General features: G+C 37.6%; 2 protein-coding genes across 4 annotated transcripts; both read right to left on the bottom strand.

The window, feature by feature from the left end:
- Positions 1-408: 408 nt before the first annotated feature.
- On the bottom strand, positions 409-9,504 carry LOC123557127 (E3 ubiquitin-protein ligase TRIM71-like). Of its 3 annotated transcripts, none has more exons than XM_045348404.2 (4): positions 9,359-9,504; positions 3,223-3,580; positions 2,494-2,680; positions 409-2,064 (listed from the first exon to the last, which is right to left on the bottom strand). In XM_045348404.2, the coding sequence occupies exons 2-4, from the start codon at positions 3,484-3,486 to the stop codon at positions 533-535; spliced, it is 1,983 nt and encodes a 660-aa protein (XP_045204339.2). In that variant the 5' UTR covers positions 3,487-3,580; positions 9,359-9,504; the 3' UTR covers positions 409-532. The 3 variants fall into 3 exon arrangements, with proteins under 3 accessions (XP_045204339.2, XP_045204338.2, XP_045204337.2); XM_045348403.2 differs by lacking the exon at positions 9,359-9,504 and adding an exon at positions 3,718-3,872; XM_045348402.2 differs by lacking the exon at positions 9,359-9,504 and adding an exon at positions 3,739-3,861.
- A 102-nt stretch (positions 9,505-9,606) lies between these two features.
- Positions 9,607-19,890, bottom strand: LOC123557128 (40S ribosomal protein S3a). The gene is made up of 6 exons (XM_045348406.2): positions 19,741-19,890; positions 13,684-13,787; positions 12,745-13,058; positions 11,946-12,028; positions 11,273-11,382; positions 9,607-9,775 (listed from the first exon to the last, which is right to left on the bottom strand). Exons 1-6 carry the CDS (start codon positions 19,800-19,802, stop codon positions 9,660-9,662), a joined length of 789 nt encoding a protein of 262 aa, XP_045204341.2. The 5' UTR covers positions 19,803-19,890; the 3' UTR covers positions 9,607-9,659.
- Positions 19,891-19,893: the final 3 nt, after the last annotated feature.

The following is a 19,893-nucleotide window of genomic DNA, read 5'->3' on the forward strand; positions in this document are numbered from 1 at the left end:
GCATGGGCGAGTGCAATAGCTCTACTATTCTATGAATAGTCGAGCTAAAAAATCTGTGACTGCACGTTTTTACCTTGTTGGCCGATTTGAGTTTGGTGAAGGCCAGGTAAGTACAGCCATTAGACACTCTCCTACTACTGGCTTAGTTGATATGCCACTTTTGATTTATATAATCATCATCATGGTATTTAGTCGGATATTATTGAAAACTGCGCAAGAAAACAAAGCCGAGGGCTGAAATCGAAACTATTGTAACCTTGTATAAAGAATAATATCATAGTTTCGCACACAGCCCTCGAAATGCAATTAATATACACGTGATAGATTTAAAGCTTTTGCTCCTATGCGGATTAGAAAGACAAACGCAAATCCCAATGAAAAAGTTATATACTAGTGAATAAAGAAATATATATTTTTTCGTTTATTATTGGATAAATCAGTTGCCATGCACTCATTCATGTGAAAAAAGAAAAAAAAGAAAATAAAATGGCGTGTCTCTGAACATCTTAATAAATTACTGAAACATGTTTTTCTAAGACATATATTTGTAAACTTTAACATTTCCTTCTGTGTCTCCAACCCAGAGGAAACCTTCGATGTCAACAGCGACGGACCATGGCTCCCCTAGTCCGTCCTTCTCTGTAAGTAGAAGCTTGATGAAATTACCATCTTTGTCCACCAGATGAACCGCACGGTTGTGGGAGTCGGCAATCAAAATCTGACCATATTTATCTGTGGCTAAGGCATTTGGAACAAACGGTTGGTTCAGCTCGATTGTCTTTGGACCGTAATAGCGCCATTTCATCTTCCCATCTGATGTCAGAGCTACAACATGATCGTTTCCTTTCGCCCATTCCGAGATGATGATGTCTTTATTAGCATTTACAGTTATCCGAATAGGTCTGGTAAAGAGAGTGGTGTTTCTCTCCTTGTCGAACTTTTCTACCCTTCCAAAGTTGTTGACCCTCAGTACAGCTCCTTTTGACTCAGGTCCCCGTACAGATTCCCCGAGCTTTTCCATGGCGCACACTAGAACATCACCTTGCTCCGTTTGGGTAACTCCGGCAGGATACATTGGTAGATTGGCGAAGTCAGATATTTGTCCATTTGCTGTCATTCTGCGTATTTTTCTTTGAGACGGGAAAGACATCATAACGGTATCATCCGACGCTACAAAAATATCTCCGACCTCTGAGCCCGTTTTGATGTGTGACCTACATTGCCCACTTTTCGTATACTGAAAAATATGCTCAGATAAACTGTTACATATCCAGGCATTTCCATCTTTAGACGGAGCGATGGATATAATAGCTTTGCCTCCCAGCACAGCGAACGAACTTAATTCGCGTACGATCAAGGTCATGGCGGGTCCAATTTGACGTGGTATGGATATTGCAACATTGGCGGCTACGTCGGATGTCCAGTTTCCGAAGCAACTCCACAGATCCGTAGACGGAATTGGACCAGGGCGGAATTTAAATTCAATGAACTCTACAGATTCCCCAGGGATTTCCTTTGGCAAATTTTCTACCCGATTTTTGATGTTGACGGAGTTTTCAATGATGTCATGATCACTTCCGACATTCATGAACGACTCTGCTGCCATAATAATGGATTCCATGGAAGCATGTACGACCTCCGTAGCTTTTATATTACGTTGCAGTGTATTTTCCATCTCTTTATTCTTTTGCTTAATTTCTGAGATCATTTCCGCTGCCATTCTGTCAACTTCCTCATGAAACTTCTTAGCTTGTGCTTTAATGTCTTTGGTCGTTTCTTGTGTATTGTTTCCTAGACTTTTCATCATTGTGTTCAATGTTTTAACATGGGCGGCAATGCGTGGCAAGAAGTCTTTCGTGTGGCGGACGGCTTTTCCAATTTCGCGCTTCCGTGATTCGGCTACTTCATTGATTTCCATTGTTTGGTGGACAGTATGGGAGAGTGTTTTACAGTCTCTGCAGATGATCTTGGCACATGGAATACAGAAGAAGCGTAGTTCCTCTTGTTCATGCTGGTCACAGAATTGTTTCTGCTGAATCTTTGGTTTTGACTTTGCATTATCACCTGTAGTGAGAAAATACGGTTTACAATACAATGTTTGGCTGATAGCATGGAACAATTTTTTGCCTTAACAGTTAACATATAAGGGTGCCAGTTCATACCAGAAAATGAGATTTTTGCGGAATAACAATTTAACCACTATTAACTGAATGTAGTCCTGCCCAGGAATTACTTAATTAATAATTAAGGTACACTTTTTAGCATTTCGATGGTTTAGTAGAAATGAATGATGCTTTGAAAGCATAAAGGGTATTCTATTTAACTCTATAACACGTACAGTTATTGACAGAGGACAATTTGGTTATTAGCGGCTGTGCAAAACATTTTTCCATCATTGCCAGTAGTTTTCTTTGCTTTAGTTTTCTTTTAGTCTATATTATTTCTATTGTTAAACAATAGAGATAGTTCTAACGCTATGTTTATAATTAGTACCGATGGGAGCAGTTCTATGGACTCTGGTTGCCTTCATCTTGCTGTGATAGGAAAGACAACTCTGACACATGTTTTCCTCACAGTCCAGACATCGTTCAGTGGAGCGGTTTCCTTGATCACATATATCACAAGGTGGAGCTTTGTCGGTGCTCTCTGATGCCATTAGGTACATGTTTGCTTTCAGCGACTAAATGATAAACGAGAAAGCATATAAACTTTAAAAGCAAAACAATATGAAAACAACCTTATTGTGTCACTGGCAGCGTTCATCCATATTTCCATTTCCTGTAAATGAGAACGATTTACATGCATTCAGTTTAATTCACGACTTTCGCACATATTAAGATAAAATTTTTGAAATCATTACTTTTATTTCCAAAAGCCTATAGTTCACATAAATAATTTAATGTACGACAGACTTGAGCAATTCACAAACTGAACTGAGAACTGTTCCTTTCAATATTATATAAATCAGTATTCAATGTGACAGTTCTACAAAGAAACATGATTGACAAGGGCTCGTCATCTAAACAAAAATATGCATGTTTATGTTGTTACTGCAATTGCAGTTAAGTGTAAGGCCAGCATTGTTTATAAGTGTAAGTATTGATATTTTTATGGCCTTTCTTTAGGCTTAAGAATTCGTATTATAAGTTATAAAAATCTTCTTCAAACCGTTTCCGGACTCCAACTTCGAAAATGCCAGCGCGGATTAGAAGCAGCCCTTACCTTTATCCCTCCATTTTTCGGTATGTCAATGCTTCTGCTACACAAAGGGCACGGGAACTTTGTCTTGAATTTTCCTTTCTCCACGTACCTCCTTAGGCAATTCGTACAGAAAGAATGTAGACATGACAATAGCTTTGGCTCATGGAACTTGTCCGTGCATATGCCACATTTTAGCTCCTTCTTTGCCTCATTTAAGCGTGCCGTCTGCTTGCCCGTTTGGGCCGTCTGCTTGCCAGTATTTTCTTTTGCCTGTGACTTTGACATCTCGTTTTGGCGCGTGACTCTTTTCTCTGCAGAAGATACCACCCGGAACCTGACAGTTGCAGTAGCTTCCTGTTGCTTTTTCGGGGAAGTACGTCTGCAACAGCAATAATGAAAGAATGTGTACATGTATACCGAAATTATATATTTCGGAAGGCGTTTTATAATGTGAAAAATTAAATAAATATGTTTATAAAAGTTCATTAAATCATTTTACCAGTGCTTCCTACTTACCAAAAAACTAAAATTCCGTACCCTATAAAAAGTATAGGTTCTTTTTGTATCCTTTCCGTTTTCTTCGGCATTCTTGCTTAACGCTTCATTCGGATATTGATATGTCGTAAAAACTTGAGCGTTTTGTGAAAAATCACTGAAGTCATATGAAAAACAAAAGCGTAATTCAAAACTTTAAACTCTCTCTGGCTATTCGAGGGTAACATGCAATCAATAGTCGGACAGAAAATTAAACCTTTATTCAGGTGTGGACAGGAATATTATTTTATGCTACAACACTTTTACATAAGTTGTGGGCTTGGGTTCAGTCAGTAGAGCGATTTCCTATGGTGGCTGATTTATGCCATTTCGTTCTGGCGTGGTGGTGCGTTTGAAGAGTGACGCATACCAACACGCCAGAGTGACAAGCCAGAATGACGTTCAGCTGTGACTTTGGTGTGATGGCACTAACAAGCCAGAACGAAATGGCAGAAATCAGTTGCCATAGTTTCCTCTCATTAACTTGTGATTTTAATTAAATTCATACAGAATGTATCCTAGGTTATGTTCGATAACCGGATCGGTTAAGCTAATATTATGAAAAATAGTAACTTTGAAACTAATGAAAGAAATTTAAAAGAGTTTACATAGTACATTTATTCTTTTTGTAATAATATTTGATGGAAGCTCCTTCAAAAAACTAATTTACCCTGTAGATATATTTTAGCAATGTACAAGAAAAACCTGAAAAATTGAAAAAAAAACAAAACAAAAAAACTAGAAGAAATTTGTATCGGTAGGACGTGGAGGAAGCGGGCGTTGGTTTGGGTTAAAATAACCGAGAATTCAAATGTACACCAAATTTACGTAAAACTGAACCGTACTAAATTGCTTTTCTGTAAAAACTGAATCTTTCGTGGAAGTTTTCTCCTATGTGTATGATGGGAGCGTATCTCGATTATTGCTCTTGAAAATAGTATACTATAACAAACAACTTTAATATTGGTACGCAAGACAAAAAGTGCATCTACGTAAAATGTGGTACCTACACTAAAGTTCACATCCTCTTCCTCCAAAGAAAAAAAAAATAAAAAAAAAATACAAAGAACAAAACACACAAAATCGCCAGTATCAGATGCAGGTAACCGCATTCTGTCACGTGCATTATTTCAGGCACTGATGGACACTTAAAAGTACCGACTTTCTACAAGTCTGCGGGATAACTACCTCACATAAAAGCTTCGGACATGGCTGGAACCCAAAAGGTTAAAAGGCAAATGATTCGAAACCTGCGATCTGAAAACCTCAGTCACGAGGACACAGCACTGTCATCACCTATAAAGAGATCTTTATTCCAGCTTGTACAGACAAAACATCCATCTTAGCGACTAACATTTTTTTAGTTTGAAAAAGGTCGGCGTTTCATGGAAAGTCTGGTCTAAACACGCACCCCAGAATCTTAAACTAGTCTTCATTTTTGCTAGCTTACGTTGTGATTCTAAACTGTTGCTTAGTATATAAATCATATTTTGCCGATGTACGAATTTTATTTTTGGGCAAGGGCCACAAATGATATTGCCCAGTTGCTGGATAAAAAAATCGTCTCAGAGAAAACGGCATCGCTATTTCAAAATCTAATTTGGATTACTAGTGAACTGAATGTACAAAAGTAATAAATTGTGTTTAGATAAATGGTTAATTGAATCAGAGATCCGTTTCCCTGTTTGAATTTAGAATCCGTAGAACGTATTCATATTGTAAAGGACACTCTCTATATATATTCTATATGTTTAGCCGAAATTGAAGCAAGATCAATTACTGTGCTAGATTGCTGAAGACATACCATCTAGTTTTGACCTGAGCTATAACGTTTTTATATTGTTCGATAGGTGCTTTGATCAGGCCTTGACAAATTTCAGTGCTTATTTTTTTTAATGGAGTAATTAAATTTTCATTTTGTGGTATTAAACACCACTTTCTAACAATGTTGGACATCATCCACATTTTGTGAAGAGTTGTTAAGGTTCAATTATCGCTGTTGATTTGAAACCCCGCTTGGGCTGTACAATTCTCTATCCTAATGTATCTTATAAGGTATGTGGGGCAATCCATGCCTGAAATATTGTCGTTGGAGGAGCAAGCTTGGACCTCTCCACAATTACAACGATGATCTCGTCCCTCACCACCGTGGTTTCGGCTTCGCAGTTGCGACCTTATGCTTCATACATCGCTTGTTTTAGAACGAAATTGTGATCTACGCTTTCCCTTTATGATATCACGCTTCGCCATCTTGCGAAGGCGGTACTCCAGATCACGATGGCGAAGCGTGAAATTAAAAGAAAACAAACAACCCATCACTGATTTGGTAGAAAGCTATGCAAGAAGCGCAAGATCATAACTGCAAATCGAAACACCACGAAGGTGAAGCAAAATTGCGTAACGGCGCCATTGTGATCTCGCGCTTCACACTCGTGGTCTCGCGCCTCACCATCCTGATCTCGTGCTTGACGCACGGTCATTATTAGAAGAGACGATGGCCCTAACGGAACAGATATTTACAATTGCAGTGTTAAATAGCCATAACAATAGCGTTAACCCCATATCACACAAGTCTGCATGAGAACGTGCTGCGTCGTTAGGGTGTAGGAAGATATATTTCCCGACTTGAAAATTCGGTTAGCCTCAGTCACAATTGTGCAGTTGTAGCGAGTCCGCCTAGTAAGTTTTGGGAAGCTGGTTATGGCTTCGTCAGAGCCATGTCTGTAATAAACATGAGCCGTTTGTAGGACACATATGCCCTCATGATGGGTTGCCCAATTTTCAGCCATGTGATCACTATGACCATCATACCATGACCTATTAACCCGCAAAACAAAAGGGTCATCAACTTCATAAGCCTAATTATGCTGTCAAGTTTGAAGATACTGGGTCATTGGTTCTCAAGTTCTTGAATTGAAACCGTTTTAAAGTTTCAGGTCCCTGTGACCTTTACCCTTTGACTTAATAGTCCTAAAACAGTAATGCTCATCTGCTTTATAAGCCAGATCATGCTTTCAAGTCTGAAGGTTTTAAGTCAAGTGGTTCACAAGTTAATGGGCGGAAACCGTTTCCAAGGTTCCGACCCTGTGACCTTCGTCCCCAGAAACTTTAGGGGTAATCTATTTGGCAAGTCTAATCATGCTGCCAGGTTTGAATATTCTGGGTCAAATGGTTTTCAAATTGCTGGGCGAAAACGTTTTCAGGTCCCTGTGACCTTGACCTACTGAACCAAAAAACTAGAGTGGTCACCTACTTGAAAAGCCCTATCATTCTACAATGCTACCAAGTTTGAAGGTTCTGGGTCATGTGGTTCTAAAGTTATTGGACGGAAACTGTTCACTCTACAAACAGGCGGACGGACCAGCATACTTACGCTACCAACAGATGCAAAGCAATATATCTCTTCTTTGAAGGGGGCATAATTAGGTTAGTAGTTTCCCATTTCTGTCCGAGTTCAGAGTAGTGTCACCTTACTGTTGTAACAAATTACAACACTTAAGAAATATGCACATTATGCATTGTCTTGATGAGGTGGACGCAGTTCAAATCTCTCACCTTTACCTACTGACCCTGCGACTTGAAGATGTATCCTATACATTGCCTCGAGGTGTTCAATCATTGGCAAAATGTTAAATGGAAATTCTTCAGTCTTTTGGACCGGCTCACAACCTGCAAGTCTTACTATTGGCTAGCACATCATGAACATGATATAAACTTGGTGGCGTGAACATTTGAACAGTACTTTATATCATTTACGAAGGGAAAAGAATCAAACCTTTGGCCCATACGTGTGGCATTTACCACAGGTCTGTTGGATACAGGGCCTTCATGGCCCTCTTGTTGATTCTATCTCCATAAATTTTAGTCAGAATGTTATCATGAAGTCTTGGACGATTTCAAATCTGGCTCACATCATAGGAAAAGCTTGTATACACTCTAGAGGCCATTTTTTGTCCCAGTCTTCCCGAAACTTTGTCAGAATATTTGTTTTCATGAAATTTTGGACAGGTTTGAATCTGGGTCATGTGGGGTAAAAACTAGGTCAAATCAAAGAAAATGCTTGTTTACACTCAAGAGGCCACGTTTTTTGGTCCAATCTTAATGAAAATTGGTCAGAATATTTGTTTCCTTGCAATCACTAGGTAAAACATGTTTACAGTTATGGTGTTTTATTCAGGTGAGCGGCCTAGGGCCATCTTGGCCCTCTTGTCTGTAACTTAATTTTAGATTGATACCATTGAAATTTTGTTAAGCCGTCATTACCAGGGGAAAGCAATCTGGAGCAAAGATTATCACAGAAGGTGGGCATTGTCGGTCCGTTATTCCGAAATTGAAAAAAAAGTATTTAAGCCAGAATCGCCAAACTTCATATAATTATTAATAGCACAGGACATTTGCTTAACAAGCTTTTCCATTGATCTGACCCGATGACCTAGTTTTTGCCCCGAAATGATCGTTTCGATCCAGGCCTAGAGATCATCACGATAATCATTCTGTGCAAGTTTTATCAAATCAAAGCATAAATGAAACCTCTATATGGCTGAAATGGCCAAAATAGAAAATTTTGACCCTTTCAGGGGAAATAACTCTAGAACCAGTGATGGAATCTAGCCGGTTTTCAAAGAACCAAGATCTTATTGTGACTCAAGTTGTAAGTGTGGTTAAAATCAAATATAAAATGTCACTTATATCGTGTTCACAAGGTAAAAATTACCAAATTTTGGCTCTTTTAGGGGTCAATCAGGGGTCGCAACTCCGGAACCTATGATTGGATGTGAGAAATTCATCATGGAATCCAAGATTTATTGTTGTTGAAGATATTTTGCAAGTTTGTATCAAATCAAACCATAAATGTCTATAAGGCTGCAAAAGCCAAAATTGCAAATTTTGGTCCTTTAAGGGGCCATAACTCTAGAACCCATGATGAAATCTGACCAGTTTTCGAAAGGAACCGAGATATAATGCCAATACAAGTTTGATTAAAGTTGATTGCAAAATATTGTCTCTATCGTGCTCACAAGCCAAAAAATGGCAAATTTTGGCCCCTTAAGGGGCCATACTCTGCAACCCATGATGGGATCTGGCCAGTTTTCGAAAGGAACAGAGACATTATGCCAATACAAGTTGTGTGCAAGTCTGATTAAAGTCGATTGCAAAATGTGGTCTCTATCATGTCCACAAGCCCAAAATGGCAAATTTTGGCCCTTTAAGGGGCAATTACTCTAGAACCAATGATGGGATCTGGCAAGTCTTCGAAAGGAAGTTCAACAGAGATATTATGCCAATACACGTTTTGTGAAAGTCTGATTAAAATTGCTTGCAAAATCTTGTCTCCATCAGGTTCACAAGAAATTGTGGACTGACGATCACAAAAACTCACCTTGTCACTATGGGACAGGCGAGCTTAAAACCGACTGGCACCTAAATTTCAAATACTGTACAGTACAGTCCAAAGTTGCTTTATATTGTTAAGGCCAAAGGCTACAAGATCATTTTATGTTGGGTTTAACAACGCACCTACAATCATAGGGCAATTTTTCAGCTTTAGATGGTGGAGGAAGACCAAAGGTGCCCCTCCGTGTATTATTTCATCACTGGTGGGCACCTGGGTAGAACCACCTACCTTCTGTAAGTCAGCCGGATGCCTTCTTCACATGAAGAACTGCGAGGCTTGAACCCACATCGGTGAGGGTTAAGTGATTTGAAGGAAGCGACCTTAACCACTTGGCCATGGAGGCCCCACTTCCTAATTTGAAGTCAAGCAAATTCACTCTGTATGCTGTCTATTGCCTGCCACTTTGCATTAACTGACATAACCAGGTATCCTCTGATAAAACAACATAAATCTACTGTTGCAAGACAACACAAATGTAAGGATTTTTCTCTTTATTTTCATTGCCTCATAACAGTTTATTGTACACAGCCTATACAGAGTCAAGTACTGGCGGCTCAAAGCCATCTCCTCTCTCGATCTTCTCTCCTGTTTCTGTGACCACAGTCTTGGCTCCACCCTCACCGTGCATTTCCATCAGCTTTCCAACTGTAAAACAAAGATACAGTTCATTTAACAATCAAATCATAGGCTTAACTAAATCCTGCAACATTCAAATTTCCTTTTATTTCAAGCTAACTATGAAAACCTTACGGTTTTGGTGCCTTCAAGAGTTGTCACGGCTGGCATTAATCTACTAGTCAAACTTGTCTTAAGCAGTCAGCCAAGGATGCAACAAAATCTGGCTCCTTATGGTAGGTGGATGCTTAAGACAGTTGACAATACAACAGAAAGTCAATTTGGGAGTTAAGCTGGCTGGCTGCTTAGTAAGGTGACAGATAAGGCAGGTTCAATGGCATTTCTTTTTGCTGGGTCTAATGTCACACAGACACAATATTAAAGTCATATTATATGGTAACTTTCCAGGTTCTGACAGTGGAGGAAGACCCCCAGGAGCACCTCCATGCATTATTTTGTCTTGGGTGGGCACCTGGGTAAAACCACCAACCTTCCATAAGCCATCTGGATGGCTTCCTCACATGAAAAATTCAACACCCCAAAGGAGGCTTGAACCCACATTCAATGGTGAGGAGCAAATGATTCGAAGTCAGTGACCTTAACCAACTACATTCCTAACTGCAATAAATTTCTCACCACTGAGATTTCATAAAATTTGGGAAAAGTTCATTTGAAGATGAAGTTTCTCGAAAAGTTTGCTAAATATCCATCAAGGGGAACATGACTAGTAGTCCACCCTGGAAGCACTCCACGAGGGAGTTTTATGTAAAATAGGGGTACTAATTTTAATGCTACACAAAGTATCTTCATTTTAACCTGGCATTTCTGGTAAAAGTTTGCTTTGAATAATGCAACTCCTATATACTTCAATGCTGTAGCTGTCCAAAAATTGGTCACTGACAGAGAAGCTGGGGTAATTTATCCTGAAATTGTTGCCATTTAATACTTTTCCTTCTAAGTTCTATAATTCAAAACATATTGTCAAACATCCACTTTTGATCCATTTCCTTAATCTCTGTTCATTTCCTGTAGGAATTTTATTTTACACTTTCATTCAATTACGTCATTATCCAGTATACCCGACACAGGCACGTCATAATATTGCTTGCTTCATGATTTCAGTGACCATTCACCATCTGGTCCGATCAAATATATTACGAAACCTGACTGAGGCATTATGGCTGACAAAAAGTTGATGCTACGAGTGTCTGCATTTACCTAATCCAACTTCAAGATTGTTTAGGAATCATCCGAATGTGGTTGCTACAACTGACTTACACAAACTGTGGACAACAGACACTGAACATTCCTAAAAGCTCAATGCTTAGCCAAGCTAAAAAGTCGAGAGACACTTTGGTGATCATCCATCAAGTGTTTCTCAAGTTTTTACTTCTAGTAAAATGCTGACAAAAGATGCAAGAGCATCCCACTTATACCAATAACTCATCCTAGACCCTTACTTCAGGTGAGGTAAAGTCTTTTAAAGGCATAACATAAATAATTTTATGTTCACTGTCATAATCTTACCATCAAATTTTGGTTTTTTGAGGACTTTGACCTTTCTGATGTAGACATCATGGAGAGGATAGATTCCCTGGCAGGCCTTCTCAATGTCTTTACCAATGCTGTCTGGGATCCTGCATATATAAAATTGTACATTACACTTTCTATTTAACCTGCTATGTAACAAGACATAAACATGAGCTGACTTGAAAGTTTTTTTAAATCTGTGAACGAAAAATAACTAAATAATATTTGATAGGTCTGCTGTATCGACTCTTGTGAATATTTTATCAAAAACTGTTTTTCAAGTCACAACGACATGTTTCTGGTCATAAGGTAACTTTCCAGCTTTACTGTTTAAGGAAGACCACAGATGCCCCTCTAACACCATTTCAAAAGCACTAGCATAGAACCACTAACATTTCTCATATGAACAGAGTGAACTTTAATCTACAGGAGGACACAGGCAAGTGAACTGGAGTCAGTTACCATATACACTTGGCTTGGCCCATAAAGGCCTCTCATATCAGTCACAATGAGCACAGAATTACAGGGGTTGAACAAGCCATTTGATGAAGAAAACCTGTAATTATTTTTAATCAGCCCTCTAAGACCTTGTATGCCTACAAATACATGTACAATCCTTCTAGGCTTTTTTACAGGTAATATCAAGTACATCATAGTTCCTATCACTTACAGTTTGTTGACAACCTCTTTCATGTCATTAGCAGAGACTTCTCTTGTGATAATGTCAACCATCTTCTTTCTGATCAGCTTGATCTGAAATGTTTATCAGGATTGTTTTGTTTCTAATATAAAGATGCATTTTATACCAAACAAGTACTTGTTGGACATGATACTGATAATATGTCATATTCCAGGGTTCAAATCTAAGCTCACATACCAGTACTTGTAACTGCAGGTGAAAAATTCAAACTAAAAGCTGAGATTTTAAGAATGAAGATGATCTTCAATCATATTTTCTGCATTTTCCATTTCACAATTTTCAAAACAAGGACTTTCGTAACATTGTAACAGGCAACTATCAGTCCTTCTTAGAAACATTGTTACAAGCGTAGTTTCTGTTTCCGTAAAAATAATGTAATTCGAGTCAGCAGAGTTTATAATTGGCAGAATTCATACAGCAGAATTTATAATTGACAGAATTCAGATTTGGGTCAGTAAAGTTGAAAAGAATGTTTGTATTTGTTTGCATTTTGTTCTAGCCTTTGGTATTACTGAAATTCCCCCTCCAAAGAATTGTTTTTAAAAATCATGCTAAATTCCCCCCTTGCATGGACCCTGAACCGTCCTTAAAAGCAAACAAAAGCCTTAGAAACAAACTCATTGATTCACGACTGAAATACAGAGGTCCTTAATATCTAACTCAACAGAAAACTCGCATGCTTTCCTGGTATTGTTAACATTAAATGCTTATAAAGCTCTAATTAGAGCTTGAAATAAGTGTTGTTACACAAAGAATATCAGATACCTACCTGTGCATGTTGGGCATAGCAGGTCTTTTTGACCTGGTATGGCTTCTTCTTTGTGAACCCAATGGCAAACATACGCAACAAGTAGCCATCTGTGGTCTTCACATCAACATGGGCTTCAATCAGTGACTGCCACTTCTTCACCATGGAACACAGCTTATCTCTGGTCAAGTCCATGCCGTGGAAGTTTGTAAGAACGTTGCGGCCTTGAACATCTTCAGCAACAAGTTTAAACTTTCTGAAGGTGATCTCATCGTTCTGTAGATCAGCTAGTGACACTTCAAATACACGACCCTTCAGTCCGTCAGAGGCAATTTCTGTTAATAGATAAACAAGCAGTTTACTAAACTTCTAAATATTATATGACTTGATGCAACAGCATTTTAAATTTGGGCACTTGTTACATTATTCCCAGGACCTTTTCAGACTATAAATCTACCTCCGGTAACAGACAGTCCAAAAGTAAGACAGTACATGATTGTATATTTTTCCCCTAAAGATTATTAATTTTCCTTGTTTTTACTGTTTCACAAGAGTCTGTTACTTTATCTGTTAATTTTGGTTATGTAAACAACAGTTATAATATACTGTTGAACAATTATTAAAATGTAACCCAACATTTTGAAATATTACTCACAAAAGGCACCTTTATAATTATATTTTATGGTAATTTTCAAATTTTCCCAATTAAGATAAATTCCGAGAGCATTTTTCCCAAACTACATCGGTGTTGGTCTGATTCCACTTGTTCACCACCCCTAACCCTAAGTGTGAATGTAAATACACAACAATTAATCCTCTTGCATAATCTCAAGAATGAATTATACCACTAACTGATATTTACAGTTATTTTATCAAAAAGCAAGTTAAATGTATATATCTCATAAATGCAGCTCAGTGTATACATATAAATTTAGGTATGAACTTTCAGGAATTACTTACTTGTACCCTGTGTTCTGGTAACAAGGGTTTTTCCAATCTGGCGGATATTAAACATTGATGGCGCCTTCACATCATACCAGTCTTTCTTGGTGAAAGGGTCCACTCTACAAAATATAATGTATTCATATAAAGAGTGTATTCATAGGACATAGGAGCCCCACTTCCTGTCACTGTAAATGGTTTCACAACTCTACAACTAGGTAAACATTTTTTTAGATATATGCAAAACAAACTGTTAAGCACTTGTGTATTTTTCACTTGTCTAGCCAGTCTCATGCTATATAATATTTATAACAATCCTCTGTGTTATGACTCTAGGTCAAGTACAGTGTTCCCACAACATTTTTTCTCTGAGTTTTTTTTGCACTCCCTGTGACTGACCAGTTTCAAAATCTGGGGGTTTTCTATGAACACTGGGGGTGCAAGCATACACTATATTTGGGCTCGCAGGAAGTTTTTGTTTGGCATCCCAGCAGGTAAGGTAAAAGGTAATGTAGCCTAGCATGCCTTCAACATATCGTTACTAAGAAAACATGGAAAAACAACTGTTTCGAAATTTCTAATGTTTATCCTCTTTTTGAACGCTACTTCCTAAGAAGATAGTTAAATATGGAGCGGAACTCATATAAGTTTAAAGTAGCTTGTTTTCCAATCCATGATTTGATTAAAAATTTCTTTGTTTGTTTGTACTATTTTGATTGATGTAATGTCTTTTTAGGCCATTATTTTTTTATTTTTTGGTTTACGAACCGCCAGGATGACACAAGGTCGTAGGACGAGGGGAAAAAAAATAAAATTAAAAAACAGAATTAGAATTTTTTTTCTCCGTAGGAAACGGACCTTTGAAAGGAATATGGGTAAATTCTACACAACATCACACAGGCTGCAGTGTTATAATCTTCTTTCCCACTTTTGATGCTTTTTCCTGCAAATATACTTGTGACCTTGGTTATATTTGATTAAAAATGAGCCTTGGGGCTTGTCATAGCAGCTTGAGAAAAAAATTTGTTTTGGTATTTCTGTGAAATTACATTAATATACAGCTGGGCAGGTAGCTGTAACATTTTTCTTGAAAGGACTGTACTATACATAAAAACTGCATATATTCTCACAAACTAAATGATTGGAAACATAGAAGTCATATGTTTGTAATAGGAGCGGAAAAATGTGCAGCCCGATACAGGACTCGAACCTGCGACCTTCTGCTTGCAAGTCAGATGCTCTACCAACTGAGCTAATCGGACAATCGATATCATAGACAAATTATATACATTATATACACACTGCTACATTCCTCTTTCCTTTTTTTCAAAGACAAACTCAGGTTCTTTTGACTAACCCAGCCATTGCTTCACCCTAGCTCTAGGATTCCAAGGCTAGTCACCACACTCACGGCACCAATGTAATAGGAGCGGAAAAATGTGCAGCCCGATACAGGACTCGAACCTGCGACCTTCTGCTTGCAAGTCAGATGCTCTACCAACTGAGCTAATCGGACAATCGATATCATAGACTAATTATATACATTATATACACACTGCTACATGTTAAACACTGACTGAAATTAATACCTTCTGTTAAAACAACAGATGGAAGAATCTAATATTCCCCACATTTGAACAACACTGTCAGATCTTAAACCCATGGATATATGATTTTACACTCAGCAGCTTTCAAGCATCTTGGCTGTTTATGGACCCAGTCTGAAACTTAGGGGTACAGCTATATGACAACATGCACTGTGCCTAATAAGCAATTATCTTTTTAAGTGTTATGAATAGGAAGTGTCTAGCCATCTGGTAAACAGACACCTAGCCTATGTCTGTTAACTGGAAGCCTTGCCTTTCCTCATAAAGTCATATGGTTTTCTTGGTATTTGTTAATTTATTTTATGAATAGGCCTAATGTAACACAACAGTTCATCTTTGCAATGATCTTTGAAAATTCTGTTAGTCAATATTTGTCTTGCCACATCTACTGCACAGCTACATTGGAAAAGACAGTAATTACATCTATAATCAACATTAATCTGATGTTAATATATAACGTACAATAATTTCATTAAAAATACGTAATTCATAACTTATAAACAAATAGGTTACCGGACGCCAAAAAGCTGTACAGGCTAAACGTTTGCTTACCGGGCCTTACAATTACACAGTTTTAATGTCCCCAGTACCAGTTTATATCATCAAACAAAAATACTGTCATCATTGTGTATTTAAATGATATTTTTCGGGAAAAATGCTTTCAAGTTCGCGTAATAAGCGGTGCATAGAATCACCGTAATAAGCATTGCCCTATTGTAACGACAGTTACCATACACATAGTTGTATACTAAATACAGACTGCATATCACCGACAATTGGCTATTTTTTCAGGAAAGCACTACGTCGCAACTTTGAATGTTCTTGCATTTTCATTAAAATTACTTCAAAACTTTGGAAATAATACAGCCTGGGCGCAGCCATTTTTAAACGTTTCGTAAATTGCGTAACAAGCATGCTGATTGGGCGCAGTATATATTGGAAATTTTCATTGGACGTTTACGTCATGCATAAGATATGAAGTTTAAAAATAGAATTATAGGAATTCCTAATGTTGATTTGACTCGTTCGCCGTGATGGATATTCGAAGAACGAGACTTTTTTTTTCTTTTTGGAATACGCGATGCATTTTTTCTTCTGCAAGCTTTCATGTCATAGAGGAGGAAATAAAAAAATCACGTTTTTCCATTTTTTTTTTTCTTTCTGGAAACACGTTTTTTTGAGCGGCGGTTCCGTAAACCGAAAGATCAAAAATAAAAGGCCTTATCAAACTTTGTTAAATTAAATGAGCCGTGCCATGAGAAAACCAACATAGTGGGTTTGCGACCAGCAAGGATCCAGACCAGCCTGCGCATCCGCGCAGTCTGGTCAGGATCCATGCTGTTCGCTAACAGTTTCTCCAATTCCAGTAGGCTTTAAAAGCGAACAGCATGGAGCCTGACCAGACTGCGCGGATGCGCAGGCTGGTCTGGATCCATGCTGGTCGCAAACCCACTATGTTGGTTTTCTCATGGCACGGCTCAAATATAGTACTCATGTTTGTATATACAATTTGTGGAAATAAATACAGTTTAAACTGAGATAGTTAAATGTAGATTAATCGCCATCAAAAATATTTTTGAAAAAAAAAGAAAAAGTTTTCATAACTCGACCAGATCGCCAAAACGATATCACAATTTGTTAACTCCTATCTAATGTATATAAACACATCTCCGTAGCGACGATCTCTAAATGTATTAACTTTTCAACTTTATTCTTTTACCATTTACACAAAAGCAAATAAAAAAATAAATTGTCTGTAGTTTTAAAATGTGCCTGAAATTTGTGAATAACAGCACAGACCAATATTACAAACAAGAGATAATGATCCGTCGTGATAATTTATATAAAAGATCAAATTACGCCGATTAATTACGAAGGAAACTAAAGATGCTTTTGAGAAAAGCGCATGTCTCCCACAACTGCCCCTATGAAAAATGTCTAGTTTCTTTAGATGGCTTAGATGAATGGACCCAGTTAGACAGCTTGAACGAGTGGACTCAATCAGTAATACAAGGGCCATAATTCAAAAGTGCCTGGGCGGATTTGGCTAGTTATTGAACCTGGCCGAGGTCTTATGGTCAAACACATTTTGGTGAAGATCAGACGAGAAATGTTCGACTTAAAGAGTGCGGACAAGCTTTGTGACAGACAGACAGACAGACTGGAGTAAATCAATATGTCTCCCACACCATTGTGGTGGGAGACATAATAACATACTGATTCTTTATGGCGGGCCGACGTCTGCACGCTTTCGAGTCTGCCCAATTTCATTGGAAGGCGAATACTAATTGGTTAAGCGGCTAGAAGTATTTTTTCCGCCTACTGCAATTTAAAACGGAAGGAGCCGACAAATTGTTAACTGTGACGATTGTTCATTGGTATCTGTCCGGCAGCCACGATTCATGTTTTTCAGCGGTGAAAGAAAGCGTGCACGAAAAAAGCATGCGTACCCTAGTCTAATTGATCAACGTTCTTTATTAGACACACATAAATTACATCATTACTGGTTTCTTTTTGTAGAAAAGCCAATTAACCCGCTCGACTTTTTATCAAGGTACAAAAAATATAATTTAATACATGCAGAATTCCAAAAACACTTAAGTTTTAAAGTCTGTATGTTTTTTTTCTGTTTTGTGCATGTTTCACATATATGCAGTGGCTTGGAAAAAAGAGGGTGAAATGCACGATTTCGCACATTCAGTCAAAAAATAACCCATTGAAATTCCAATAAAATGCGAAAAAATACAGACAGAAAAAGAACTATAGAAGTCAAAAAATTCGGTAAAAAATATACCATATGATGGCTTTACAATAGGTACTGCAATAAATTATTCAGTCACGTGAAGCCAACACTGTGACAAAAATAGTATTGAATCGAGACCGAGTCGCTGATGCGTCCTGCGATACCTAATAGTAACCTATGCTATTTAAATTGCTTTCCTAGGCATTTCCATTTACAATTTGATGCAGCGATCCAATCAAAATGTTTGTTAGAAAAATCTCTTTACGTCACAGGTTGGCCGTACTTTCTGCATTCCGCAGTTGCCGAGAATTTATAAAAATAAGAAATGTATTGATGATTTCAACCAGTAAAAATGTGAATTTTATTTTCAGCCAGGTATCATTAGAAAGGTATATCTATTAGTATAAGCCATGATTAGTTTTCTTTGGTTTGCATATTTGAAATGAATATCTCGCATTTTTAAGCATGGTGAAAAAGACCACCGTCGGGGCGACATACTGGTGTCAAAGAAATGGCTGATGTCGTTGCTGTTTTTAAGTCTGACATTTTATTTATCATAACAGTAGCAACAGAATGAATTAGATTTCGAATATAAATAAATCAGATTTGCATTGCATTACATTTTAATTTCTGTATTTCTTTATTAAAAATTATTGTAAGTTGATTATGTAACAATTTTATAACAGAAAGTGAAAACTAGAGAAATTTTTAGAAAGAATATGTGTTTTGGATGCATCAGATTTTGTTATAGTTATATAATTACAATTGTCATTATTGTGTGGGCTGTGAGCACTGTCATAGTGGATTTTACAGTCAACCATGCTTTTTCTTTTAATAGCCAATTGATTATGTTTTAGTAATTCATGTTTTTTTTAATTTTCTTGTTGATATTTTTCACTGAAATTAAAAAGCCCCATTAAATTTGAAAATACCCAATTAATTTCATGGCCAAGGGGGGGTTTTCACATTGCAAAAATTTCTTTCCCAACCACTGTATATGTATGTACTTGAATCCATGGGAACACTGAAGTACATTTTGAGATACATGGGACACAAACCTTTATGCACTTATGCATATTTTAGTTTATATATACCAATTTGTTTTAACTTGACAGTGATGAAAGCTTCAAGCTTATTTAAACCACTTTCGAGTCCGCTTCCAGGAAAAGCAAGTACTGGTGTCATACGAGAGGTGCAGTTGTGACCCCAGTGGGGCTCGAACCCATAAATATACAACTGTCATATTGTTTGACTAATGCTGAATAATAATCCTGCAGTGTTTCATAATCCTAGGTCAAATACTTCAGATCCCTGCAACAGACTTTAAAGCCCTTTTCACACACATTTATGACTAAGTCATGGGCCTTAACTCTGGTCTGTCTGCGAGATCCAAATTAAAACACCAGGTGATCTACTTAAAATGCTGAATAGGTTTGACGACTCTGTTAAATACTTCAACACTTAAAATTGTTCAGATGGACAGATGCAAGTCTTAATTGACCCCCTCTCCCAAAATTTTAAAGGTTTATTCTCCCCCTTTACATGCTGAAGGGAGAAAAATACTGAAAACTACTATTTTAGCTGTGTTCACTTGTATGGGGCTTGTAGACTTGCGTCTTCAATCCGCGATAATCCAGGTTAAAAATTAAACATCTACATTTAAAACTATTCTGTTTAATTAGGAAGAAATCTGTGTCACTAAATATTTAACGTTAAAGGACGTACATCTTTTTCTTTGCACCCTTTTTGCCTCCTTTCGTGAGCCTTTTATTTTTGCCCTGCGCCATGTTTAGTTTTCGGCTAAAAAGGAAGCGGAAGTGTCAGATTCGGAATAGTATTGAGTTAGACTGGTTAGCAAACTGATTGATAAATTTCCAT

This window comes from Mercenaria mercenaria, chromosome 5 (assembly GCF_021730395.1).
Source record: "Mercenaria mercenaria strain notata chromosome 5, MADL_Memer_1, whole genome shotgun sequence".
Classification (NCBI taxonomy): domain Eukaryota; kingdom Metazoa; phylum Mollusca; class Bivalvia; order Venerida; family Veneridae; genus Mercenaria; species Mercenaria mercenaria.

Excerpts from the sequence above, each read along its gene's own strand:
- LOC123557127 (XM_045348402.2), bottom strand. The coding sequence starts at position 3,788 with ATGCCGAAGAAAACGGAAAGGATACAAAAAGAACCTATACTTTTTATA. Across the intron at positions 3,581-3,738 it reads GAACCTATACTTTTTATAGG|ACGTACTTCCCCGAAAAAGC; the intron begins GTACGGAATTTT and ends TTGCTGTTGCAG. Across the intron at positions 2,681-3,222 it reads CGAAAAATGGAGGGATAAAG|TCGCTGAAAGCAAACATGTA; the intron begins GTAAGGGCTGCT and ends TTTATCATTTAG.
- LOC123557128 (XM_045348406.2), bottom strand. The coding sequence starts at position 19,802 with ATGGCGCAGGGCAAAAATAAAAGGCTCACGAAAGGAGGCAAAAAGGGT. Across the intron at positions 13,788-19,740 it reads AAGGGTGCAAAGAAAAAGAT|AGTGGACCCTTTCACCAAGA; the intron begins GTACGTCCTTTA and ends TATATTTTGTAG. Across the intron at positions 9,776-11,272 it reads CAAAAAACCAAAATTTGATG|TTGGAAAGCTGATGGAAATG; the intron begins GTAAGATTATGA and ends TTTGTTTTACAG.